This window comes from Chiloscyllium punctatum, chromosome 40 (genome assembly GCF_047496795.1).
Source record: "Chiloscyllium punctatum isolate Juve2018m chromosome 40, sChiPun1.3, whole genome shotgun sequence".
In the NCBI taxonomy this organism is placed as follows: Eukaryota; Metazoa; Chordata; class Chondrichthyes; order Orectolobiformes; family Hemiscylliidae; genus Chiloscyllium; species Chiloscyllium punctatum.
This window is the reverse complement of record NC_092778.1, coordinates 25594192-25621827: the sequence shown is the minus strand read 5'-3', so window position 1 is coordinate 25621827 and position 27636 is coordinate 25594192. Positions and strand designations below refer to the sequence as shown.

General features: G+C 41.3%; 1 protein-coding gene across 4 annotated transcripts in view; it reads left to right on the top strand.

The window, feature by feature from the left end:
* The window catches only part of LOC140464440 (protein tweety homolog 3-like), a 267986-nt gene that overhangs the window by 131381 nt on the left and 108969 nt on the right, over nucleotides 1-27636 (top strand). For all 4 annotated transcript variants that reach the window (XM_072559492.1, XM_072559494.1, XM_072559493.1 and 1 more), the window contains 2 exons: nucleotides 14696-14791; nucleotides 23606-23678. In XM_072559492.1, coding sequence (XP_072415593.1) covers nucleotides 14696-14791; nucleotides 23606-23678 — 169 coding nt within the window. The remainder of the gene's footprint in view (nucleotides 1-14695; nucleotides 14792-23605; nucleotides 23679-27636) is intronic.

Below are 27636 nucleotides of genomic sequence, written 5' to 3'. Positions count from 1 at the left end.
GCAGTGCTGTTCACTGGCAACAGCTTTGTGTCAAACTGGGCAAGCAAATCCTGCTGCCAAATCTTTTGTCTTCATTATAATTTCTTTCATTTGACAAGAGACTTGTTTCTTGCGGCAATGACAGCCTGTGTATATATTCTGCAGGCATAGGAATGATTGTTCTGGCTACTATCCTATTATGGCTTCTGTCTGTAACCTCTTACTTCTCCATGCAAAAATAAGAACATCAATTTCTAAACAAAATATTGTAAAGGACTTTGAAATGATCATGCTAGCATTCATCCACCTGTTCTGCAAATGCTAATATTACTTGAGGAACTGCAGGTTCTGTATGATTTCCATCATGTGAAAATGCTGACTTTTGTCAACTCTGTTAGTGATTTTTCAACATTTGCATATGCTCAGAACTGGGCCAGTAGTGAATCAGTAGTGCATCCAGCCATTCACCTTGAAACAGCCCCTTTTTTTTTGGCAGTGCTAGCACAGTATTCAAATAATTTACCAGGATCTCACTAATGTCTCGTGAGATGAATAGCTTCAATCAGGAATTTCTTTGGTAGAAAAGATGTCAATTCAGCAACTTGCATACTTGTCCAGCAACTAAAAGTACTGTGCAAAGTGACTTTCTAAAGTGATCCCAATAGTTGCTTTTGAAATCTATGCTTTGTTTTTCTTTGTGCCTGTTGAAGCTGAGTAAGTTCATGCATTACATTTTTGGTATTGAGTTCAGAGAAAAGCATTGAACTTTACTGGCTGGCTACCTTGTAGGTTTTAGCCTTTAGCATTGTAAACATGTAAGAATTTACAGTGGAAGTAAAAATGTTGCAATGAATTATAACTAGCTCAGCCAAGCCAATACTGCTAACTATTTTTCTGGTTGGAAACTGTTCCTTTTTGGAATTATTCATAATGTGTTATTATCTTTTCAAATTTGATTCCCTCCCATCATTGCCAAGCATTTAAGTTTCTACTTGGAAGCTTGTAGACAGTTAATTTTAAAAAAAAGTTAGAGATGCATTCAATTTTTGGTACAGTGCAGAATTATCAAAATTATGATGGAGTTTGAGAGGGTAAAGTTATGAGACAAGACAGAGCCCACTTTCTCTCCTCTGTATGCAAAAAAGGGAGGGCATGAGTACGGTGTTTAAATTCAGAGTGTGTTCCCAGGCCAGAAAATGGATACTGGCCTTAAAAAATGACCGTAATCATCCACCTATGCTGATGTACCCACAATGCAGTTGCAATAAAGAACAGGAAGAGAGTTTTGAAGTGATGATCCTTCTACATGTTTTTAAGAAAAATGTGTTTTTCTGTAATTGAATTTGAAACACATGGCACAAGTTGCAGTTTAATACAACACAGCAAGCTATTTATTACTGCAAGCTGTTTAAAAAGTTTAAACAAATGAGTGAACATATTTGGGGTCAGAGAACTTGTTGATTAAATTTAGTATGCAGTAAACTATAAATTATAGGAGTAAATTAGGCCATTTGGCCCATCTTGTCTGTTCCACTATTTGATAATGTCTGCCATTTTGGAGAACAAGAAGTACATTTAATTTAATTTGTGAACTTCCTACCTAAGGCAGCAAATTTGTTGAGGTAGTATATTAATAAATAAAAATATCTTTAAAAATTTTTTAAATAAACCAATGATTATTTATGTACATATTTCATTGGTTTTGATGCTACATTCCAGAAGAGAAATTACTAAAGACATGAACACATTTAGACCCTTATTTTTTAAAAAATAAAGTGTAACAGTGTTTACCAGGGTGATGGTCAGTGATTGATAGACATGCGTACCCTGGGAATTTTTTGATCCCAATTTGTGTATTCATGTGCAGTGCTCAACCTAGCAGTAACGTTGAGCTAAAACACACCCGTAAGGTATTTAAAGATTATTTTCTTGTGGGATTATAAAAATGAGGAGAAATTATTTTAAAATCATTGTTGGCTTTGGAGGCATTTGGAATTGGAGGCTAGCATGTGTGCACACATTGGAGTGAGGAGGAACAGCCTTGGTCTTTCAAGGTCCACATTAAGTGAAACAGGATATTTCCTCAATCCAGTTGGCTCCTTCTGCCAACAGGTAGAATGGGATTACTTGTCTTGTAATTAACATTATGTTGGCGCTGATGAGAAAATCAAAAGCACGGTGATTTAGCAAGCAGTCCTGGATACGTTGTTAAAAGGTGCCCTCCCCATTATTGCATTCCGAAAGCTATCATCTAATCTAGTTGAAGGAATGATTGAGACCGACTGGAGTGAGGGAACAGGTGATAGATATACTATTTTTCTAACCAACCTGTTCAGAGATGGAGCAGGTGGGACATGAACTTGGGTCTGTCAGGTATAGGGGCACTACCACTGAACCACAAGAGGGTCCCTGGTTGATATATTACTGAAGAGTTAATTGGATTTGAATGGATTGTATAAATGTGCGGAGCTATTAATCAGTGGAGAGAAGGTTTTATGGGGTATGGTTAACTGAAATTAAGCTCAAATAAAAGTGTGGAAGTAGCAAGAATTTTTTTAAAATCAGGCTTCACATCAAATGTCAACAAAAGATTAAAATTGATTGAAATCTCTGCAAGTAAACTGGAAAGATATTTTTAAGTAATGTTAAATTAGCATTATTATAGGAAATGAGTTGGCAGCAGCTGCCCAGTATGAACACAGGAAAGTTAAATAATTTGGAATAAACTGTGGTTCTATTTATTGAGATATAATGTATATGGATAGAGAGGAAGTGGAGATACAAATTGATTTGCATTACAGACCACTAACCATGAAAGAGAATTTATGGGCTGTATGCAAGAGCAGTCTACCAATACCATTGAATAATTTTAACTGTTTGTAGATAGATTGGGTTTTACAATCCTGAAATAAGGTCAAATGTCATACAACACCAGGTTATTGTCCAACATGTCTATTTGAAACTGCTCTTTTGTCAGGTGAAGAGAAGCACACAGGCACAGAATTTATAGGCAGAGAGATCAAAAGACTATACAAATGGTGTGAGTGGAGTGTTTAGAAGAAGTTTTTAGAATCCCTACAATGTGGAAACCGGCCATTCGGCCCAACCATTCCACACCGGCCCTCTGAAGAGTAACCCACCCAGACCCATTCCCTGACCTTATTACTCTATGTTTATCCCTGACTAATGCACCTAACCTACACTATGAGAATTTAGCATGGCCAATTCACCTAACGTGCACTTCTTTGGATTGTGGGAGGAAACAGGAGCACCTGGAGGAAACCCAGGCAGACGCTGGGAGAATGTGCAAACTCCATGTAGACAATCGCCCGAGGCTGGAACCGAACCGGAAACCCTCGCACTGAGAGACAGCAGTGCTAATCACTGAGCCTGTCTGAAGTTAGTGTGTGTTAAATTTGTATAAGGGAACTTATGAAACTACGAGGTGCAGATTGGCAAGTGGTGGATGGGAAAATACACTAAAAGGCATGTCTGTACAGAGGCAATGGATGGTCTTTAAAGAACGATTGCTTGACTCACAGAAAACTTATGTGCTTTCAAGGTGCACATAATACTTAAAAGTGTCAGTGCACTGTGATGAAAAAAGTTCAAGATTGTATAAGTTTAAAATAAAGGGCACATAAAGTTGCCAGAAATAGTAATAAATCTGAGGATTGGGAGAATTTTCAGAAGACAGCAAAGGACGACCAAAAATTGGTAAGGAAAGAGAGACTTGAATATGAATGCAATCTTGAAAAAAAAAGTGGATTATAAAGGTTCTATAGGTACATAAAAAAGGATTTGTTAGACTGAACAAAGCAGAGTCAAAAAAGTATATAATAGGCATTAGAGAATTGGCAGAGAGCTAATTGATTACTTTATGTCTGCTTTTGCTGAGGAAGGTGCAAGTAAGCTTCCAGGAATGGAATTCCAAGTGGCCAGGGTGAATGAGGAGTTGAAGGCTATGAGTGAGAAAATTTGCACTGGAGTAAAATTAATAGGCTGAAAGTTGATAAATTCTCAAGATCTGATATTCATCATGCCAGAGAGAAAGAAAGATTTTACAGATACAAAACAAGTATGATGGGGTTAGATGTAGCACGACATGAACCCAAGATCACAGTCATATGGGTACAGAACTTGGTGATCAGTTTCTGTATTGTCCCCCCCATACTGTTCTGTATTTGTAAAATCTTCCTTACTGTCCTGTTTTGACATCATTGCCTTGATAATTTGTTATGATCTCTCTACCAAATTAGTTTGTACAGTTTTAGATTACTTGTTACTTTGTTGAGACCCTTGCCATACAACTCTGATAGGTTATTACATGTTATTCTGGCCATTTGTTTTGTCTCCAGCACCATCGTATCTTTAATTTTTTGTAATTATTTCTCTGCCTCAATTATTCGGATCATAGGTCATCCCTTCACTTGCTATTCAGCTGATGACAGTTTACTCACACAGTCTGACAGTTTTGATCACTTGCAGAGTCTTGTTATTTGGCCTGTGGACTCTCCACTCATACTATTTGTAGAACCTTTTGATCTCTCTGCTGATAAATTCTGTGCCTGTGTGCTTCTCTTCACTTCACCTGATGAAGGAGCAATGCTCCGAAAGCTAGTGTTTCAAGTAAACCTGTTTGACTATAACCTGGTGTCATGTGCCTTCTGACCTTGTCCACTCCAGTCCAACACTGGCAACTCTGCATCAATCCTGAAATGCACTCCTTTGTAAAAGAGCCTGAATCTACAAATTTTCTCAAAATATTAAGCAATATCTCCTTGAAGTGACTGTAATTCTCTACTTTTGTCTCTCCTTCCCTACTTGAAGACATGATGAATTATGCTCAGAGAATTAGTGCAATTACCTTGTCCTTCCTATTTATCCTATCTGTTTGGATTCTCTCTCAGGGCATATCCTTAAGGCATACATTCACATGCTTTGATAGAAACAGAATAGAATCACAGCGTCATACAGTACAGAAGCCCATAGAGTCCATAATGTCAAAAATACAAGACTGCTGTTATGAATCCCACTTTCCCACAGAAGGCCCACAGCATTGGATGTTGTGAAAACTTTGTGTTCAAATAAGCACTTTTTAAATGTTCTGAGGTTATTCCAGACCCCCACTTCTCTAGACTAACATTTAAATCTGTTCCCCACGCCATGTCTCTTGTTAGAATCTTATAACCAGGAATTCCAAGCTTTTAGCCTTGCACAAATTGAAACAATGTCTCCCTGACTATTGTGAATGCTTTAACTTCATTGTGATTTGAACATCTACCACTCAGTCTGATTCCAGTTTTATTACTATCATTGACCTGTTTCCTGGTTTTGATTTTTTAAAAAATTAATATTTGTGACCTTTCTAAAGCAGGGCTTTTATCTTACCACTTTTTTTATTGTACTTGACCATTTCATTTGAAATATCAGGTGTTCCAACAGTTTTATTAATTGTTTTTCATTTCTTTTGCATTTCAAATAGAGTTGATCTGCTAGAGGTTGTTCTCTCAAGTTGTTTGTAGATGGAATGAAGTAGGGAAAAGAGTCCCATGTTTCTCTTTAACGGAATTGCAAGTTGATCCTTTCACAATTAGGAGAAAGTGAGGACTGCAGATGCTGGAGATCACAGTCAAATTGTGTGGCCATATTCCTGATGAAGGGCTTATGCCCGAAATATTGACTCTCCTGCTTCTCTGATGCTTTTCCACCAGCTGTGCTTTTCCATCGCCATACTTTTTGACTCCTTTCACAACTAGTTGATTATGCACATCTGGTTTGTTGACTCCTTTCTCTTTCTGTTGCAAGTAATCTTCATGTGACAATTTGAAGATGGCTTTCTCATGGTGCTTCTTCTGTTTGATGACATGTCCTACTTTTTTTTGTGTTTTTATCTGGTAAGCAAAGATAGCTACTATGTAGGGGTGGCACGGTGGGTCAAGTGGTTAGCATTGCTGCCTTACAGCACTAGGGATCCGGATTCGATTCCAGCCTTGGATACTTGTCTATGTGGAGTTTGCACATTCTCCCCGTGTCTGTGTGGGTTTCCTCCCACAGTCCAAAAATGTGCAGGTCAGGTGAATTGGCCATGCTAAATTGCCCATAGTGTTAGATGCATTAGTCAGGGGTAAATATAGGAAAGGGGAATGGGTCTGGGTGGATTACTCTTTGGATGGTCGGTGTGGACTTGTTGGGCCAAAGGGCCTGTTTCCATACTGTAGGGAATCTAATCTAATTTAATCTGATCTTTCCTACCCTGCTGCCATAAAACATGCTGCTCTGTTCACACAGCTTGAAAGAACAAGGATGAAACATAAAACAGTACAGCACAGCAACAGGTTCTTTGGCCCACCGAGTCTGTGCCAACACATGATAAATTTCGAAACTGAAATCCTTTTGCCTCGATGCGGTCTGTATCCCTCTGTTCCCTGCCTATTCATTAATCTGCCTCTAAAATATTGCGATTGTATCTGCCTCCACCACCTCCACTGGCAGCATATTTCAGGCACTTACTATCCTCTGTGTAAATCAAAACTTGCCCCTCACATCTCTTTTAAACTTAGCCCCTTTAACCTTAAACCTATGCCCCTTAGTATTTGACATTCCTACTCTGGGGAAAAAGACTCCGACTATCCATTCTATCCATACCCCTCATAATTTTAGAACATAGAAAAGTACAGCACAGAACAGGACCTTCGGCCACGATGTTGTGCAGAGGATTAATCCTAATGTAAAATAAAATACACTAACATATGAGCCCCTCAATTCACTGCTGTCCACGTGCATATCCAGTAGTCGCTTAAAAGTCCCCAGTGACTCTGCTTCCATCACCACCGCTGTGTAAAGAACCTAGCTCTGACGTCTCCTCTGACCTTCCAACTAATATGTTAAAATTATGACCCCTTGTGCCAGTCAGTCCTGCCCTGGAGAAGAGTCTCTGGCTATTGACTCTATCCATGCCTCTCATTACCTTGTATACCTCGATCAGGTCACCTCTCGTCCTCCTTCTCTCCAGAGAGAAACTTCCAAGCCTAGTCAACCTCTCTTCATAAGACAAGGCCTCCAGTTGAGGCAGCATCCTGGTAAACCTTCTTTGCACCCTCTCCAAAGCCTCTGTATCTTTCCTATAATAGGGCGACCAGAACTGGACACAATATTCCAAGTGTGGTCTCACCAGGGACTTGTAGAGCTGTAGCAAAACCTTGCAGCTCTTAACTTGATCCCCCTGTTAATGAAAGCCAAAACACCATATGCTTTCTTAATAACCATATTCACTTGGGTGGCAACTTTGAGGGACTTGAACACCAAGATCCCTTTGTTTCTCGACAATGCCAAGAATCTGTCTTTAATATATTCAGCATTCAAGTTAGACCTTCCAAAATGCATCACTTCACATTTATCCAGGTTGAACTTTATCTGCCATTTCTCAGCCCAGCTTTTGCATCCAGTCTATGTCGCACTGCAGCCTGCAATAGCCCTCGATACTATCAATGGCAACTCCAACCTTTGTGTCATCTGCAAATTTATTAACCCATCCCATAACCTCCTCATTCAAGTCATTTATAAAAACTACAAACAGCAGAGGCCCAAGAACAGAGCCCTGCGGGACACCAATCAACACTGACCTCCAAGCAGAATACTTTCCATCTACAACCACTCTCTGCCTTCTGCCAGCCAACCAATTCTGAATTCACACAGCCAAATTGCCCTGTATCCTATACCACCTTTTTTTATGAATAAGCCTACCATGAGGAACCCTATCAAATGCCTTGCTGAAGTCCATATACACCACATCCGTTACTCGACCTTCGTTGACCTGTCTTGTCACCTCCTCAAAGAACTCAGGAAGATTAGTTTAGCATGACCCGCCCCTCTCAAAGCCATGCTGACTGCCTTTAATCACACTGTGCGTTTGCCAAATAGTCATAAATCCTATCCCTCAGAATTCTTTCCAAAACCTTGCTGACCACAGACGTTAATACTGACTGGTCTGTAATTGCCAGGGATTTCCCTAGTACCTTTCTTGAAAAGAGAAACAACATTCTCTGGTATGACTCCCGTGGAGAGTGAAGAAGCAAAGATCTTCGCCAGCGGCTTAGCAACCTCCTTTCTTCCTTACCGGAGCAACCTAGGATAAATCTGGTCTGGCCCTGGAGACGAATCACTTTTAATGTTTGCCAAAATTTCCAGCACATCAACTTCATCAATCATGATCTGTTCAAACCTGTAAACCAGCTCTTCAAAGTTCTCATTCACAACAAGGTCCCTTTCCTTCGAGAAAATCGAAGCAAAAAACTCATTTAGGGCTTCATCAGACTCCACGCACAAGTTCCCTCCGCTCTCCCTGATCAGCCCTACCTTCTCCCTGATCATTCTCATATTTGCCACATATGAGTAAAATGCCTTTGGGTTTTCCCTAATCCTTCCTGCCAAGCCTTTTTCATGTCCCATCCTGGCTGTCCTCCGTCTATTTCTGAGCTTCTTTCTAGCAAGCCTGTAATCCTCAAGTTGTGCTAGATCCTTATTTCCTCCACCTTACATAAGCTGCCTCCTTCCTTTTGATGAGAAGCTCCTCTGTTCTCGTCATCCAAGGCTCCTTAATCTTACCTGTCTCAGAGGAACAAATTTGTGCATCATTCGCAACAACTGCTCCTTAAGCAGTCTCCACATGTCTGCTGTGCCCTTCCTATGGAACAATTGCTTCCAATCTGTACTTCCCAACTCCTGTCTGATAGCATCATAGTTTCCTTTTCCCCAATTAAATATGTTTCCTTGGTAACTGCTCCTTTCTCTCTCCAAGCTGTGGTAAATGTGAGGAGAAAGTGAGGACTGCAGATGCTGGAAAAGCGCAGCAGGTCAGGCAGCATCCAAGGACCAGGAGAATCGACGTTTCAGGCATAAGCCCTTCTTCAGGAAAGTGTAGTAAATGTGAGGCCGTTGTGGTCACTGTCACCAAAGTGTTCTCCCACTGCGAGATCTGACACCTGTCCTGGCTCATTGCCGAGCGTCAAATCCAAAATGATCTCTCCCCTCATCGGCCTGTCTACACACTGAGTAAGGAAACCCTCCTGAACACACCTGACAAAAGCGGCTCCATCCAAACCATCCGCACTAAGGAGGTTCCTGTCGATATTGGAAAAGATTAAGTCACCCATAACAACAACCCTGCTACATCTACATTTTTCCAAAATCTGCCGGCCTATGAGTTCTTCAATCTCTCTACTGCTATTAGGTGGTCTGTAGAAAATCCCCAATGAAGTGGCTGCTGCCTTGCTGTTCCTAACTTCCACCCATACTGACTCAGTAGACAAACCTTCCTCAACAACCTTCGTTCTATAGCTGTGATGAACTCTCTGATTAGCAATGCTACACTCCCTCCTCTTTTTCCATCCTCCCTGTTCTTTTAAAACATTCTAAACCCTGGAACATCTAGCAACCATTCCTGCCCCTGTCTCCATTATGGCCATGATATCATAGTCCCAAGTACTGATCCATGTTCTAAATTCATCACTCTTATTTCTGACACTCCTTGCATTAAAGCAGACACACTTTAACCGATCCCTTCGTTTCACCATGTGAGAAACCTTCTTGATAGATTTACTACATCCTGTCACTGCCCCATCTACAACTACCCCCTCCCAGATATGTAGCTCTGGTTCCCACCCCTCTCCCAAACTTATTTAAACCCTCCCGAACCCTCCTGAATTTTGTAGACTTCTACCACTTTGCCCTTCATCCTTTGAGGCTCAAGGGGAAACAAACCAAATTTGCTTAATTTCTCCTCATAGCGAATACCTTTCAAATCAGGCAATATTCTTGTGAACCATTTCTGTACCCTCTCCAAAGCCTCACATCCTTCAGGGAATGTGGTGACCACAACTGTTTACAATATTCCAAATATGGCTTTAGTAAAGCTCTATAAAATTTCAACATGACTTACCAGTTATTAAACTCTGTGCCCTGTCTAATGAAGGCTCGCATGCCATATACCTTCTCTACCACCTTTATCCACTTGTATTGCCACTTTCAGGGAACTGTGGACCTGTACACTTAAATCCTTCAGTATGTTGATGAAATAACTAGCAGAACCCTTAGGAGCATGAGATCTTCCAAAGTGCATCACCTTGCATTTGTCCAGATTAAACTTTCATCTGCCATTTCTCCACCCAAGTCTCAAGCTTATCTATCCCTGTTGTATCTTCCGGCAATCCTCTCTAGGCACAGCTCCCCAAATGTTTGTGCTGTCCACAAACTTACTAATCAGACCATCTAAATTCTCCTCCAAATCATATGGCAGCACAGTGGCTCAGTGGTTAGCACTGCTGCCTCACAGCGCCAGGGACCCAGGTTTGATTCCAGCCTTGGCCAACTGTCTGTGTGGAGTTTGCACATTCTCCCTGTGTCTGCGTGGGTTTTCCCTGAGTGCTCCAGTTTCCTCCCACAATCCAAAGATGTGCAGGTTAGGTGAATTGGCCATGCTAAATTGCCCATAGTGCTAGGTGCATTAGTGAGGAGTAAATATAGGGTCTGGGTGGGTTACTCTTTGGAGAACCGGTGTTTGGCCCAACCGGACTTGTTCGGCCAAATAACCTGTTTCCACACTATAGTGATTCTAATTTAATCAATAATTAAAAATCATTTTCTATTTATTAGATATTATACATCAGTATACATGTACACACTATATATATATATATATATATATATATAAATAATATATTAAAAAACTCTGTGTGTGTGTCTCACATTGGCTAGCATTGCTACCTAACAGCACCAGGGACCCAGATTTGACTCTAGCCTTGGAGACTGCACATTCTCCTTTGTCTGTGTTGGTTTGCGCCGGGAAATCCAGTTTCCCCTCACAGCCCAAAGATGTGCAGGTTAGATGGATTGCCCATACTTAATTGCCCTCTAGTTTCCAGAGGTGTGTAGGCTTGATGGGTTAACCATGATAAATGTGGAGTTACAAGTATAGTGTTTTGGATATGCTATTCTGAGGGTTGGTGCAGCCTCGATGAGCCAAATGGCCTCTTTCTGCACTGTAGGGATTCTATGATTCCAAGAACTCCCAAGATGTTTTAGACGTGGATAAAGAGCAACGGGCTGGCTAGGGTGCATTTAGGGACAAAGAAGAGAATTTACATGTGCAGCCTGAGGAAGTGGGGGAAACAACGTGGTGAGTAGGGTGGAAAGTGAGCACCAGGGCGTTCTGTCCTTGTTACTGTTGGAGGGGTGGAGTCTGGGGGCGGAGGTGTGGGATGTGGACGAGATGCGTTGGAGGGCATCTTTAACCACGTGGGAAGGGAAATTGCGGTCTCTAAAGAAGGCCATCTGGTGTGTTCTGTGGTGGGGTTGGTATGGTGGAAGGTGAGCACCAGGTGCATTCTGTCCTTGTTATGGTACTCCTGTAATACCAATTCACACTTCCTTGTCTTCCTGGTGGTCACTTCTCTGTTTGTGTAGCCCTTACTGGTGGTGTGAGCAACTCACTTAAATGTGCTATCCACAGGATTCTCAGACTCAGGGATGCTCCAAAGTGAGTCCATCTGCAGCCACAGACATTCCATGTGGTAAATCAGGAGCTGCAGCTGAACACACTTCCTGCATACTTGGTCATCATGGAGACTTGAAGCCTCCTTGATTTCCCACATTGCCCAAGGCTGAGTTCTCCTGCTGTTTGAAGCTTATCAACTACAAACAAAAAAACAATTACCCCTCCAAAGTCAGATTTCTTTGTTTCACGCTCTTGGTCTTGGTCTCTTGCTCATGCTTTCTCTCTATCCTAACAAACTACATACCACAAATAAGGATTTTTCTCCCCCTCACCCTTCTGGTATTACTCATTCAGTCTCTAAAGTTGGTTCCTAAGCAGCCAATCCCCATGCCCAACATTCCTTTTTTGATCCTCACATCATCTCGGAAGCTCCCACTCTCACTGCCTCCACAGGTTTGCTCCTCTCCCGCTGCTGCCATTCCCCACAGGTTCTCTGCTCTCCCTCTGACCCCTGTGGTCTACTTCCAGACTTGTAGGTGTTCTATGATCCTCCCCTTCTTATTTCCTCTCTCCGTATATGTATTCTCTGTCTCGCACCCTCTCTCTCTCTCTCTTTCCCTCCATCCTCACCCAAACTGGAAGGTCCGTGGTTCAATTGCTCATCTTCTCTCTTGTCCCTGCTCAAGCCACAGAGCTTGAAAGAACTTTGCAACTGTTGGGACAGTTGCAGGATCCAAGGTTCTTAGAGTACTACCTGCTGGGTTCCCATAACTATCTCATCTGCATTCACACCATCCTGTTTCTGACCACAGACCAATTTTCAGTAATACATACTTTGAAAGGTATGGTCACTTCTTGCAGCAAAATCTCCAGATAATATTCCCCTTCCCTGATGTGGCACATTCTATAGCTCAGGTTCTGTCTCCTCTACTCTGATCCAAAGTTCCTTACACTATAAACATTTATTACAGATTTGTTTGTTCTGGATTGCTTTGGTGTCTAGCAGCACCCACATGCTGCATTAGCATCCTTATCATATTTTATTTAATTTGTTAATCACATTGCAATCTCTGCACTTTGCACTTGAAAAATCACCCACTTGTTGCACTTCCTTGTAATTATTCTTTTAACACCAGTATTAATCTTATACTTAACAAGGTATCTTTAAAAAAAGGTGCGAGAAAAATAACTGGAGACCTAAACTCTAAATCCTCACTAATCCCACTTGTCAATCATCTGCTTTCCCTGCACTCCTTTCGCATTATGGTTCATGACATCAATCTACCACTGGTCTAAATGCAGTTTAGAGTCTCCAAATATACTGTTTTGATCATTGAGTATAGGATACACCTTAATCACTTACCAATTCTCACTAATTAATCAGCTTTGTTTCTTGGAGGCTGAAACGTTTTAGACAAAAGTAACTAAACACCTCTTTATCTTTCTCTGTTTAACTTGCTGAAACATTCAACTCTGGCAGTCAAATTTCAACTCAATCGGCAATTTTGAGAGGCTCCAAACACAAAAAGCCCAGCTGAGTCACTTAATGAGGTTCCATACAGCTGGTGCTTAATTAATTTGCTATTTCACTAAAACCCTTGGGGGAAAATGTGCTGCTTAAGGTAGGTCCCTATAGAGCTTGAACTGTGCATTTCAGATCAATGCCAACTAAGAATTAATATTGCACAAAATTTAGACCTTCTTACCCAACAATGTGTGTGCTTAGTCTGAGGCTGAGACTGCAACACAACAACAATGAAATCCTCAGGTGGCAAGCATAGTAGGTATCTTTCTCGGGGTTGGTAGGGGTTGCAGGTTGACCTCCGGTTTTGTTCTTCCCCACAAGAGGAAACGTTCTGTAACCACTGTCCAAAAAACTTTCTTAATACATCCTTCTTTCAAGATAAAAGTGATCTACTCTTCTGGCCCTTTTCTGAAATGTATACTTACATATTTCTGTCGAATCTTCTCTGTACTATCTCCAGTGCCTCTATAGTCGTGTTGAAATTTAATGACCAGAAATCCATGCAATGTTTCGTATGACTTTATCATCATATCTTTACTCAATCGGTCTGTCTCAAAAGAAGTACTTATTAAAAAATGCTTACCTTGTGCAACTTCACTGCAAGTTTTAGGTATAAGTGACTTTCTTGGTCATCCTGCCAAATCTGTGAGCTTACCTTTATCTACGTTGAACTTTGTGAATTACTTGCTCTTTTTGTGAGACTATAATGTCCGCTTATAATTTGCTAGAATCCTCTGTAACTTCCTGACTGGGGCAAAGTTTGTCTACTGCTATTATGTTATCCTGAATGAGTTCAGCTACCCCATCTTCATTATTTCTCTCTGCATCTTTTCTAAATAATTTATACAATTCAATATTAAATGCCCACCCTGATTTTCCCACAACCATGCTTCAGTCATCATTACTGTGTTTGTGTCTGGTTCTGTATCAGTATGCAGAAGACAAGTATTGGAATGTCTTCATTCTGCATCAGTCTTTACAATATGGAACTCTTCCGTCAGAAATGTCAGGGTGACCAATCCCATTGGTATTGAAATCATGTGACTTCCTTTTAAAATGCAGTTTATCCCATTCAGGACGTACTGTCAGTAAACTTTCAAAAAGTTAGTAACTTCTTATAGTTCTAAATGTGGTAACATTGGAGATGTATCTTTATAGCCTAAGTTAACAGCATGTACTTTTCTCAACTAGGAGACTTTCTACATTGGACAGCACTGGTGAAAGAGCAATGACTATAACAGAATAGTTAAAGAGTAATTTTTGCCGAATTTATTAAATAAGGCAATCAACAAAAATATTTTTTCTAACTGATGGAATTGTGTTGAACTATTTGTGCTTAATAAAATATTGAATTCTGAGGAAGAGTCACTGGATCTGAGACATTGACTCTGATTTCCCTCCACAGATGCTGCCAGACCTGCTGAGCTTTTCCAGCAATTTCTGTTTTGATGCCTAGTTTCCAGCATCTACAGTTCTTTTGGTTTTTAATTAAGAGATTATATTTATCATAATTTATGATCTCTGCTGTGCCATACAAAGGAGATTCCAGAAAGAGAGCACATTTCTACTCGAGCAGAAGGATTTTAGTATAACATTGCCATTTGTTTTCATTATGAGTGTGGCGGATAACCTGCTTAACACGAATGAATTTGTTTTGTATTTTGTTTTATGTTATTATTGGTGCTTTTTCTTTCAAGATGGTTGGGATATCTTGGCCTGCTACTTTTTGATGTTCTTATCTGTCTGCTGGTGCTGTTTGGATTAATCCGAAACTCAAAGGGAATCCTCATTTGGTAAGTGTTTTTTTTAAACTTCATTCATAGGATGTAGCTATTGCTGATCAGGCCAACATTTGTTGCCAGTCTGTTAATATACTTTGAAAAGATTTTGAAGTGCCATCTTGATCTTTAGCTGTCCACATGTAGCGTAGGGTCAACCACAATGGTATTGGTGAGGGAGTTCTGGGATTTTGAAACACAACAGTGAAGAAATGGCCAAGTTTCAAGTCTGGATGGAGTGTGACTTGGAGAAAGGGGAGAAACCTGCAGGTGTTGGTCTTCCCATTTGCAGTGCTCCCTTGTCCTTCTTGATGGGAGAGGCTTATTGGTTCAGAACATGACTTGTGTGATGCAGAGTGCATTCAGTGTATTTTGTTGGCAGCTAAATTGTTTTCATTTTAAAAATCTATCGTATGGACATCAGTTCCAGCAGCTCTTTCTCACATAACTTGGATCACATTAGGAAATTGTTATCAGAAGTTTGGGACGAGTGGCATCAGGGCAGTTTTCTGGTTGAATATTCAGAAACTGAGCACATTATCCAAGCAGTTGTCTTTGTGTAATCATCAGTGACAGCGCTGTCTCAATAGCCTTCCATGAGCCAATTATTTCCACTCTCACAACCAGGGTTAAATAAAAAATGTCCAAAATTACTTTTTGGAGAATTTTACTTGCCCTTATTCTTTCTGCAAGACAATTTTCACCCCTCTGATCCTTGCTTAGAGGATATGAACTTATTGGGCCAGATTTTTACTGCCAGGTTGATATAGTGGTTGGAGTTGACCTTGTTGACTAAGAGTTGTTAATCTGGGCCAATTCGGAAAGTACTGGATGACAAGTATAATCAGAAGAAAGGGGCTGGTAGTTTCCTGGGTTGCCAGGGGTGTCTGTGATATGTGCACTGTTTTATTGTTTGGTTGATCTAGATGTTTTGTATGTGTTTGCATCTTACTGTTTGCTTTTTAGTGAGATAAGGCGGGATTTGAGGTTCGTCCTCATTTCCCTGTGAACTGGTTGTACTACTTGGGGTCTGGCCTTGCTGCTCCTTTCCCCTGTAAATTGCTGTTTTTTGCAAACTGCTGTTCATTGTTAACTGTTTGAATTTTGTACAGTTTGATAATTTTTTTAAAAATCAGGCAAATCATTAAAGTATACTATCTTCATTACCATGTATCAGTGTTTGAAAGATTTTGGTGGGCATATTGACATGTAACAAGAGTGACTAGATTTATTTTTTAAATGTACCATGTACAGCCTGAGATCAAGAAAGATTCTATATATGGGGTTTGGCTTTAATATTTACCACCTTCATCTTGTGCTTTTATTTTGGTGAATTAAAGCAATCCGTAAAATAATTTTTTTTAAAACATCCCAAAAGATTGGCTAGCTACAGCCATTGTAATGTGTACTAGTAAATAAGAGGTGACTTGGTGACGGGATACCGGCCTCAAAAAAGAAGAAAAACCAGGAGTCCATGTACTCTGCACTAGTAAATAAAAGGGGACTTGGTGGCAGGTCCCAACCTCTGTATCAAAGCAATTTAACCAGGAGATTAGATCCTCTCCCTCAGAGCGACTGACTCTGAACTGCTTTTATTCCTGATGAAGGGCTTTTGCCCGAAACGTCAATTTCGAAGCTACTTGGATGCTGCCTGAACTGCTGTGCTCTTCAAGCACCACTAATCCAAACCCTGGCTGGTCACAGCCAGTGTATTGTGCACAAGTAAATAAAGGGTGACTTGGTGACGGGATATCGGCCTCTCTGCAGTTATTGCAGTGATGATGAGAGAAAACAAGGCGTGCCTGAAGACCATTTGCTTACCTAACTCCAAGATGACTGTAGTAAGCATTTCTGACATTCTGCCTTTGTTTAGGAAGCTTGACTCATTTGATCCTCCTGTCGAAGTCTGGCCCAGTATGTGGAAAGAATGCAATACTTTTTCTGGGCAAATGACATTGGGGCAGATGAAAAGCAACAAGTAACCCTTCTGACTGTTTGTGGACCCGCAGCATTCTTGGTTATAAACGGCTTAACTTTCCCAGAGGCCCCAAATACTAAAACCTTTAAAGAGTTGTCAGAGTTAATTAAGGGATATTATGAGCCCAGCCTCCTCTAATTGATACGCAATCAGTTTTATTTGCCAGTTAGGAAACCGGTGGTATCCATGTCAAGGTTTTTGACAAGGTTGAACGCTGAATGAGAGACCGTTTGGCATGTGCGATTAATGACGTAACCATGCAGAAGCACCTCCTTGAAGCCCAATTGGACTTCAAACATGCACAACATCTGGTGTTGTCATTAAAAAATGCGGCACATAGAGCATGGGAGCTACAGGGTATCCCAATGGAAGTGAGCTGCCTCACCTTTTGAGCTTGGAGAATACCACTTGAGTGTAGTCAATTGCAGAGCCTCACGTAGGAGATATTCTTAGTAGAGGGACCCTAGGCCAACCCACAGCCGAACCCCACAACAAAGCCGAGCCTCCGCCAAGTAGCGAAAAGGTTCTCCAGGATCTGGACCAGCAAGCCATTGTAGTTGCTGCCAGTATGTAGATTCGAGACAGCAAAGGAGTCCAGCAAGGCAGTACCCAAGAGAGTTCACGCCCTGAAATGTCCCCCACCTGTGAGTTGGAGCAATTAAGTTGCTTAGTGATATCGGAGCCAGTTAAAGTTAATGTTGCCTTAAATGGTCACCTAGTTCCTATGAAGGTCGACATTGGTGCAGCTATATCTCTGGTTGCAGAATCGGCCTTTAACAAGATTCACTCAAGACTCCAATCCTTAATCTTGCACAAGGCCTCAGCCAGACTGAAAGAATACACTGGGGAACTGTTGCAGATTAAAGGTTTGACTTCAGTTCTGATCTCCTATTAGAAGCAGTTGGTGCAGTTACCACTGATGGTTGTAAAAGGCTCGAGCCCAAGCCAACTGGGGTGGAATTGGTTGAGGAAGATTCACCTGGATTGACTCAACATTTTTCAATTAGATAATGGCTGCCTCAGTGAAGTCCTAGTGAAATACCCAGGAATGTTTCAGGAAAGGCTTAGGACTATCAAAGGGGAGGTGGGAGGTGTTGCTATCCTTTACAAAGCTGGGCATCAGCCATGCTTACCTGCAATTGTGACTGGATGAGAAGTCCCAGAAGTAAGCTACAATTAATACCCATTAGGGTTTATATCAATATACAAGATTGCCATTTGGGTATCACCAGCCTGCACCCTTTTCCAGTGGAGCATAGAGAACATTTTGAAAGGGTTACCCCAGGTTGCAATTTATTTGGATGACATACTAATAAACAGGGAAGACCGATTAAAAAGTACTTGGAGAACTTGGGCATAGTGCTTGAACATTTCTCCCAGGTGACCATATGCCTTAGAAGGGAAAAATGTGTGTTCCAGGCACTCCCAGTGACCCACTTGGGTCACAAAGTCGACAAAATCGGGTTACACCCATTGGGAGAGAAAGTGAGGCTGATCAAAGGACCGCTGCCTCCCATGTCTGCAGCAGAGCTTAGGTCTTTCCTTGGATTAGTGAATTATTACGGAAAATTTATACATAACCTGGCCTCCATCTTGGCACCATTACAACTGCTATTGAAAAAGGTCAACCTTGGAAATGGTAGTGTAGCTAAGAAATAGTCTTTAAGGAAGTGAAAAAGCTGCTATCATCCAAGGTATTGGCATACTATGATCTAAAGTGAGGTAGTACAGTATCAGGTAACATTGGCTCAATAGTGGCCCAATGGAGAGGAATGTCTGATAGCATATGCTTCCTGGACTTTGGCTGATGTTGATTCCAAACATGCCCAGATAGAGAAGGAAGGTTTGACGGTCACCTTTGGTGTCAGGAAGTTCCACCAGTACCTTTTACAGATGGGAATTTTTCATAGTAACAGATAATTTAACCCCTCCTAGGGCTACTATTGGAACACATGGATTACAATGGGACCTTGATCAGATGGGCCAATAGGCTGAGGAGTGGCAGATGGAGTTCAATTTAGATAAAGGTGAGGTGCTGCATTTTGCGAAAGTAAATCTTAGCAGGACTTATACACTTAATGGTAAGGTCCTAGGGAGTGTTGCTGAACCAAGAGACCCTGGAGTGCAGATTCATAGCTCCTTAAAAGTAGAATTGCAGGTAGATAGGATAGTGAAGGTGGCTTTTGGTATGCTTTCCTTTATCAGTCAGAGTATTGAGTACAGGAGTTGGGAAGTGATAAAGCGGCTGTACAGGACATTGGTTATGCTACTTTTGGAACATTGCATGCAATTTTGGTCTCCTTCCTATCGGAAGGATGTTGTAAAACTTGAAGGGTTCAGAAAAGATTTGCAAGGATGTCGCCAGAATTGGAGGATTTAAGCTATAGGGAGAGGTTGAATAGGCTATGGCTGTTTTCCCTGGAGTGTCAGAGGCTGAGGGGTTTTAGAGGTTTATAAAATCATGAGGGCATGGATAGAGTAAATAGACAAGGTCTTTTCCCTGGGGTGGGGGATTCCAGAACTAGAGGAAAGAGACCTATGGGACAACTTTTTCATGCAGAGGGTGGTACGTGTATGGAATGAGCTGCCAGAGGAAGTGGTGGAGGCTGGTACAATTGCAACATTTGAGAGGCATCTGGATGGGTATATGAATAGGAAGGCAAAAGTGAGGACTGCAGATGCTGGAAACCAGATTTTAGATCAGAGTGGTGCTGGAAAAGCACAGCAGGTCAGGCAGTGTCCGAGGAGCAGGAAAAAAAAAATCGATGTTTCAGGCAAAAGCCCTTCATCAGCCCCCGCATGTGAATAGGAAGGGTGTGGAGGGGTATGGGCCAAGTGCTGGCAGGTGGGACTAGATTGGGTTGGGATATTTGGTTGCCATGTATGAGTTGAATCGAAACATGATCTGTTTCTGTGCTGTATATCTGTATGACACTATGACATGGTGGTACCATCAATAGAATTCAGGGTTAGGCCCTGTTCTTGACATGTACAACTTAGAACAACATCCAGGAAGCCAAGTGACTAATGTGGATACCTTGAGCTGCCTCCCAGTGGCAGCTAGTCTACCAGTGGTACCTACCCTGGAAGAGTCCGTTTTAGTTTTGAATTTCCTAGACACCGTACCAGTCACCACTGACAATGTTTGACTGCGGACACATAAAGATCCGGTCCTAGCGATGGTAATGGGGAAGCAGAAGGGCCCTCACAACCAGGACTGAAACCTTTCTGGATCCAGCAAGGCCATATCATCATAAAGGATGGCATAATACTTGAGGGAGCAAGGGTGATTGTCTCGTGTAAATTTCCCTGCCAGATACAGACTGAACTCCACCACGGTCATCTAGGGGTTTCCAAGATAAAGCTGCTGGTAAGAATCTATGCCAGGTTGCTGGAGTTGAATGCTGACACAGCTGTGTTGGTAGAGCAGTACCCAGAGTGTCAACAAGGACAAGATTTGGAGGAACTGGTGTCAAACTGGAGTGGACAAAGTTTAAAATAAAAATCACACGACATTAGGTTATAGTCCAACAGGCTTGTTTGGAAGCACTAGCTTTCAGAGTGCTGTTCCTTCAGGTGGTTGTGGCATATAAGATCGTAGGACACAGAATTTATAGCATAAACAAAAGGACAAGAATTGCCACCATCAGCACCCCCACATTTGTGGGAATGGTTAGGTAAACCTTGGACTAGGTTTTCTGTCAACTGTGTCAGTCCTTTCATGGGCTTAATGTTCTAGTCATTGTGAGTGCCTATTCAAAGTGGTTGGATGTGTATAAGCATTGTTCGTGATACATAGACTCACAGAAGTATTGGTCATGGACAATGGGATGCATTTACCACTAGGAATTCGAATATTTCCAAAAGTCAAATTGTACTGGCACAGAGATAGTCAGGTAAAAACAATGACTGCAGATGCTGGAAATCAGATTCTGGATTACAGTGGTGCTGGAAAAGCACAGCAGTTCAGGCAGCATCTGAGGAGCAGGGAAAAAAAAACGATGTTTCGGGCAAAAGCCCTTCAGCCATCCATCATCTGTGATCTCACAGAAAGAGCAGTCCAAATGTTGAAGGCAGACTTAAAGGTGCAGCCTACAGCGTCAATTGATATCAAACTAGCCCAGTTGCTGTTCAATTATAGGACCAACTAACACACAACAAGGATAGCTCCAGCAGAGTTGCTGATGGGCAGAAGATTCCACACCAGGTTAAACCTGGTGGGGAGGGTAAAATGACAGCAGGAACACCAGTGCAGTTCACATACTGCCTCTAAGCAAGAGTCATAATTTAATTTTGGAGACAAAGTTGATACCAGAACCATGGAAACTGCTTTGGTTGAGAGATTGATGCAGGGTCAGGTCCTGTCACTTACAAAGTTCAGGTAGGTGATATAGTCCTGAACAAACACATGGATCACCTGAAAGCTGTTAGCTTGCAAACGGGGCAGGAGCAAAAAAATACCTGGCCCTTCAGACAACTAGAAAAACCATAGATTTTCCTCCTCCGTCTAGTTTCAAGCAATTCTCAGAGTCCAAGATGGATGCAGCCTTGACAACGTTACCTTTTGAAGAAGAGGATGTTGCAAATGCAAGAGGCTGGCCAGTACACACCTCCCATATTAGAATCTGAATCAGAGGAACCAAACTTGGTTTGAAAACTTTGCAGGAAAAGCTACAAGCCAAAAACAAAGTGTCCATCCCTGGACTTGGTTTTGAGGGGGAGAGCAGGCTGTAGTGATTGGAACCAGCTTGACCTCGTTGACTGGGGTTGGGGTTGTTAATTTGGTCCAATCAAGAAGGCTCTAGTTGACTAATATAATCAGAGATTGGCAGGTGAAGGAATTAGATCATCGTGACAAAGTGCTAGATTTGTAGACTTTAAGCCTGCATTGTAAAACTGTAAAACCTGAAGAAAAAGACAGGCACACAGTATGTAAAATCATTGTTTGTAATATGTACGGATTCTGACACTCGGAGAGTCAGATCAAGTAAAATGGTATCAGCCCAATGTACCAGATTTTGCATTGTGTTTTCCTTTCTTGAAGCTAATATGTTTTTCCAGATATTGCTATATAGGGCTGCATATTGCATATGATATTGTATATTTTCAAAGAAAAACATACCCACAATATAAGCTTTGCCAAAAGAAATATAATCAGAGATTAGTAACCCTGCAACCATGACTCTGTATTAACAATCCTATTGTTCTGGTTTACAAATATTTGCATGTTATTGTGTGTACCTTTTATTGCAAATGTTTTGTGCATTCAAATGTAATACCTTAAGACTGACTTTGTTCAAAAAAAAGAAGAAAAGAAAAAAATATGTAACCAGGAAATGGAATCTCCTTAGTCGAGGCAACTGACTCTGAGCTGTCTGGCCACAGCCAGTTATTGTGCACAAGTAAATCACTTGGAGGAGCCGGTGTTGGACTGCGGTGTGCAAAGTTAAACATCACACAACACCAGGTTATAGCCCAACAGGTTTATTTGGAAGCACTAGCTTTTGAGCCACTGCTTCTTCATCAGGTGGGCAACCACCTTTTGTAGTTCAGCTAAGCATTCATAATTACAATGTGTGCATTGAGAAAAGTTGATGAAGAACTCTATTAAAGTCAGAAATGGGGGTGAGACTTATACCAGCTTTATAACCACTGGACTGATCTGAACAGAATAATGTAACTTCTACCTTTTGTAAGTCACTTGAAAGTTGATTTGAAAGTGGAGGTTGTTTGATCATTTACAAGATGATTAGGGGTTTAAATAGGGTTGAGCATGAGAACCTTTTTCCACGTATGGAGTCAGCTATTATGAGGGGGCATAGCTTTAAATTAAGGGGTGGTAGGTATAGGACAGATGTTAGGGGTAGATTCTTTACTCAGCGAGTCGTGAGTTCATGGAAAGCCCTGCCAGTAGCAGTGGTGGACTCTCCCTTTTTATGGGCATTTAAACGGGCATTGGATAGGCATATGGAGGATAGTGGGCTAGTGTAGGTTAGGTGGGCTTGGATCGGCGCAACATCGAGGGCCGAAGGGCCTGTACTGCTCTGTATTTTTCTATGTTCTATGATATAATAAATACATTACCAAAGTGCAGCCAATATCATAACTATTATTTATTCATATTAGATATCACTTCACATGGTTGTAACTGCTTCCTGCTTTTTAATAAAGATCTTAATGAGCCAGGAGAAATGTTTGACATCTGGATTCTCAAGTGTCCTATGGCTTCATTATGCAGACTGTCGATAAGCATTTCTATATCTGTGTACAAACTGACAGCTGTTTAAGTTGCTACAGTGCACTGGATTGGTTATGATGACGTACTACCAAATATTAAAATGGATTATTTGACTTCAAGCTATCAATCTTGAGGATATATTAGCAAGTTGTTAGCATATTATTGTCTTACTTCGGCATTTTAATGAGCTTTTTCAGGGGTTAATTGATAACACTGTTGTATTGTGTCAAATTGCCTGGCGGTTCAGAAAACAAGATGACTCAAATTTTTGAATTTTTAAAAAATTAACTAACCAACTTACTTACAACCTATTAAATTTTCAATAGCATCAAATATTTATCTTGTTTTGATCATGTTTGAAATTGAAAAATGGATAGTTCGATATATTTTGTTAAAAGAAATAATCTGTGGCATATTAAACGTTACATTGATTATATTTGAGGTGATGATGTAATCCATTTAATCTGAACTTAATTTTTACTGCCAAACCAAAGGAGGATTAATATAAAGTATGGGCACTCATATTTGTTAGATTTATACTTTATTGTAAAATAATTAATATAGTTTTCTTTAGCTATGATGGTCACTCTTTCACTGTTTTTTCTGTCTATAGTGCGGCACTGCTGGGAGTGCTGACCTTAATTATCAGCTGGAGTTCACTTGGTCTGGAACTGGCAGTGTCAGTGGTGAGTTTTTAATTTACTTGTGATAACTGATGGTGCAGATAACTAGCAAACATGATACTGATTATAGAATTCCCACTGCAGATCATACAGACTTACAACGACTATTCCATGGTTTTAGTAATGATTATTTTGCTAACTCAGTGGCCTTCCCAAAAGCACTCTGATGAACTTCATTGTTGAGCTCTGTTGCCCATGTCTTGACTTGAACTAAGTTTTGTTTTTCTATTATTTCTGCGCTTGGTTACCGATTTGTCTCCCGATTCACTCTAAATTCTGATGAAGGGCTTATGCCGGAAACATTGACACTCCTGTTCCTCTGATGCTACTTGACCTGCTATATTTTTCCACACTTTACAACTTGATGTTCTGATCCTTGCTTTCAAATCCCTCCATGGCCTGTACTATCTGTAATCTCCTCAATTCCCCCACACCTTCAAGACATCTGTGATCTCCTCAATTTGGCTTAATGTGTCCTGATTTTAATTGCACCACCATGGATAACCATATCTTCATTTGCTATGTCCCTGATCTCTACAGGTGACAGTGGGGGAGCATTTTAGGACCAGTGACCGTAGTTCTATATGTTTTAAAATAGTTATGGAGAGGGACAACAGTGGTCCACTGGTTCAAGTTCTAAACTGGGGCAAAGCACATTTTGATGGAATTAGACAGGAGTTAGCAGGGGTTGATTGGAGTAATTTGTTTGCAGGCAAAGGGACCTCTGGCAAGTGGGAGACCTTTAAAAGTAAGATAGCTAGAGTTCAAGGTTTGTATGTTCCTGTGAGGGTGAAAGACAAGATTGACATGAATGGGGAAGCCTGGATGACCAGAGACGTTGAGGCTTTGACCAAAAAAAAACGGAGATATGGCTCAGGTACAGGTAGCTGAGATCAAGGGAATCCCTGGAGGTATATAGGGGATACAGGAGTTTACTGAAGAAGAAAATCAGGAGGGCAAAATGGGGGCACACAGTAGCCTTGGTTGAGAAGATTAGGGTGAATCGAAAGAGGTTCTTCAAGTGTATTAAAGGACAAAGACTAATTAGAGAGAGAATAGGACTCCTCAAGGACCAAAGTGGACATTTATGTGTAGAACCACAGGAGATGGGCAAGCTCCTCAATGAATATTTCTCCTTTGTGCTTACTGTGGAGAAAGACATGAATACTTGGAAACTTGAGGAAGTTAGTGGTGATATCTTGGGGAGAGTCCATATCACAGTAGAGGAGGTGTTGGATATATTACAATGTATGAATTTGGTTATATCTCCTGGTTCTGACCAGTTATATCCAAGAATACTGAAGCAGCTAAAGAAGAAATTGTGGGGGCCCTGGCTGATATTTTTATATCCTCATTATCCATGGATGCTGCTCTGGAAGACTGGAGGGTAACGAATGTTATGCCCTTATTCAGGAAGGTCTGCAAAGTAAAACCTGGGAACTACAGACCAGTAAGCCTAACATCCGAGGTAGGTAAGTTACTTGAGAAGATTTTGAGATGAGATATACATTCATTTGGAAAGGCAAGGTTTGATTAAGAATAGTCAGCATGGCTTTGAGTGTGGGAGATCACGCCTCACAAATTTGTTAGAGTTCTTTGATGAAGTGACCAGGAAGGTTGATGAGAGTAGGGCAGTGGACGTAATCTATATGGATTTCAGTAAGGTCTTTGACATGGTTCCACATGGTAGGCTATTCTGGAAGCTTAGATTGTATGGAATCCAGGGGAGCTGGCAAATTGCAACATGATCTTGATCAGCTGGGGAAGTGGGCTGAGAAATGGCAAATCGAGTTTAATATAGATAAGTCTTGCATTTTCTAAAGTCAGATCAGGTAGGAGTTTCATGATGAATGGTAGGGCCTTAAGGAGTTTTGTGGAACAGAGAGACCTTTGAGTTCAGGTGTATGGTTCTCTGAAAGTGGAGTCACTGGTAAACAGTGCAGTGAAAACAGGGCACTAAGTATAGAAGTTGAGAAGTTATGTTGCTGTTGTATAGGACGTTGGTGAGACCACACTTGGAGTATTGTGTTCAGTTTATTGGAAACATTGTTATTAAACTGGAAAGAGGGCAGAAGAAATTTACAAGGATGTTGCCATGACTCGAGGAAGAGGTTTGACAAGCTAGGATCTTTTTAGAGCGTAGGAGACTGAGGGGGATCTGTTAGGAGTGTGCAAGATCATGAGAGGCTTGGATAGGGTGAATGTACTTTGGTGGGTGGCACGGTGGCACAGTGGTTAGCACTGCTGCCTCACAGCGCCAGAGACCTGGGTTCATTTCCCGCCTCAGGTGACTGACTGTGTGGAGTTTGCACATTCTCTTTAAAAGGCATATGGATAGGAAAAGTCTAGAAGGATATGGGCCAAGTGCAGGAAAGTGGCGTTAGCATGGATGGATATTTTGGTCAGCATGGACCAGTTTGGGCCAAAGGGCCTTTCTCTGTGCTGTAGATGTCTGTGACTCTATGACTTCATCCTCATCACACCTCTCACCTCGCTACCTGGCTCTTTTCTATTATGATGTGCTTTAAAATGTGCCTCTTTGGCCAGACTTTTGGTCATCTGACCTAATTCTGCTTTTGTAGCACGATGTGATGTTTTGTTTTAATATTCTTTTAAGTTACTGATGTGTATGGCAGTAGGTAGCTGTGTGGAAAGCTTTTCACATTGATCAAAAGGACATCAATGAATCCCCAAGGATTAATTGTGCACTTCAGACACCTGATCTCTTTTTTGTCATTGACTTAGAGGGCACTGGAACAGATTGTTTATTTGTGCACTGACAGTAATTCAAGTTATTCACACAATAATTGTCTAATTTTGACAATTATTAGCATAGCCAGTCATGGTCATGTTCCTGCTTCTGAACCAATAGGTCCTGGTTCAAATCTCATCTGCCACACCTATCTTAATACCTTGAATGTTGATTTTTGAAGTTTCTGTTTGAATTTATGTTTAGTAATTTACTTTGTTTAATTATATCAGTGGTGACACACTCAACATTTTATTCATTGAAACTTTGTGGAAATATTTTTTGCAACAATTGGCCTTGCATTTGGTGCAGTCAGTGATTCAACAAACTCAATATACATTTTCTTGAGTTTGTACTTTCTAAATTCTTTTGCCCTTGTTTTTAAAGCATAGCTTTGTTGCTTTCATTCATAGAACATAGAACAGTACAGGACCTTTCGCCCACCACGTTGTGCTGAGCATTTATCTTACCTAAGATTACCCTTCAATTTACTGCTGTCCATGTGCTTGTCCAGCAGTCGCTTAAATGTCCCTAAAGTCTCTGAGGCAAAAGTGAGGACTGCAGATGCTGGAGATCAGAGTCTAGATTAGTGTGTTGCTGGAAAATTGCTGGAAAGCAGGAAAATTGACGTTTCGGGCACGTTGATTTTCCTGATCCTCTGATGCTGCCTGACCTGCTGTGCTTTTCCAGCACCACTCTCATTTAGACCCTAAAGTCTCTGACTCTACTATCACCGCTGGCAGTGTATTCCACACACCCACCACTCTCTGCACAAAGAACCTACCTCTGACATCTCCCCTATATCTTCCTCCAATCATCTGAAAATTATGACCCCTCATGACAGTTGTTTCTGCCCTTGGGAAAAGTCTCTGGCTATCTACTTTATGCATACCTCTCATTACCTTGTACACCCCTATCAAGTCACCTCTCTTCCTCCTTCTCTCGGGTGCAAAAAGCCCTAGCTCACTCAACCTCTCTTCATAAGAGGTGCCCTCCAATCCTGAAGAATTTCTGAAGAAGGGCTTATACCCGAAACGTCGATTCTCCTTCTCCTTTGCTGCCTGACCTGCTGCGCTTTTCCAGCAATACATTTTTAAGCTCTGATCTCCAGCACCTGCAGTCCTCACTTTCTCCTAGCCCTCCAATCCAGGCAGCATCCTGGTAAATCTCCACAGCATCCTCTTTAAAGCATCTACATCCTTCCCATATTGA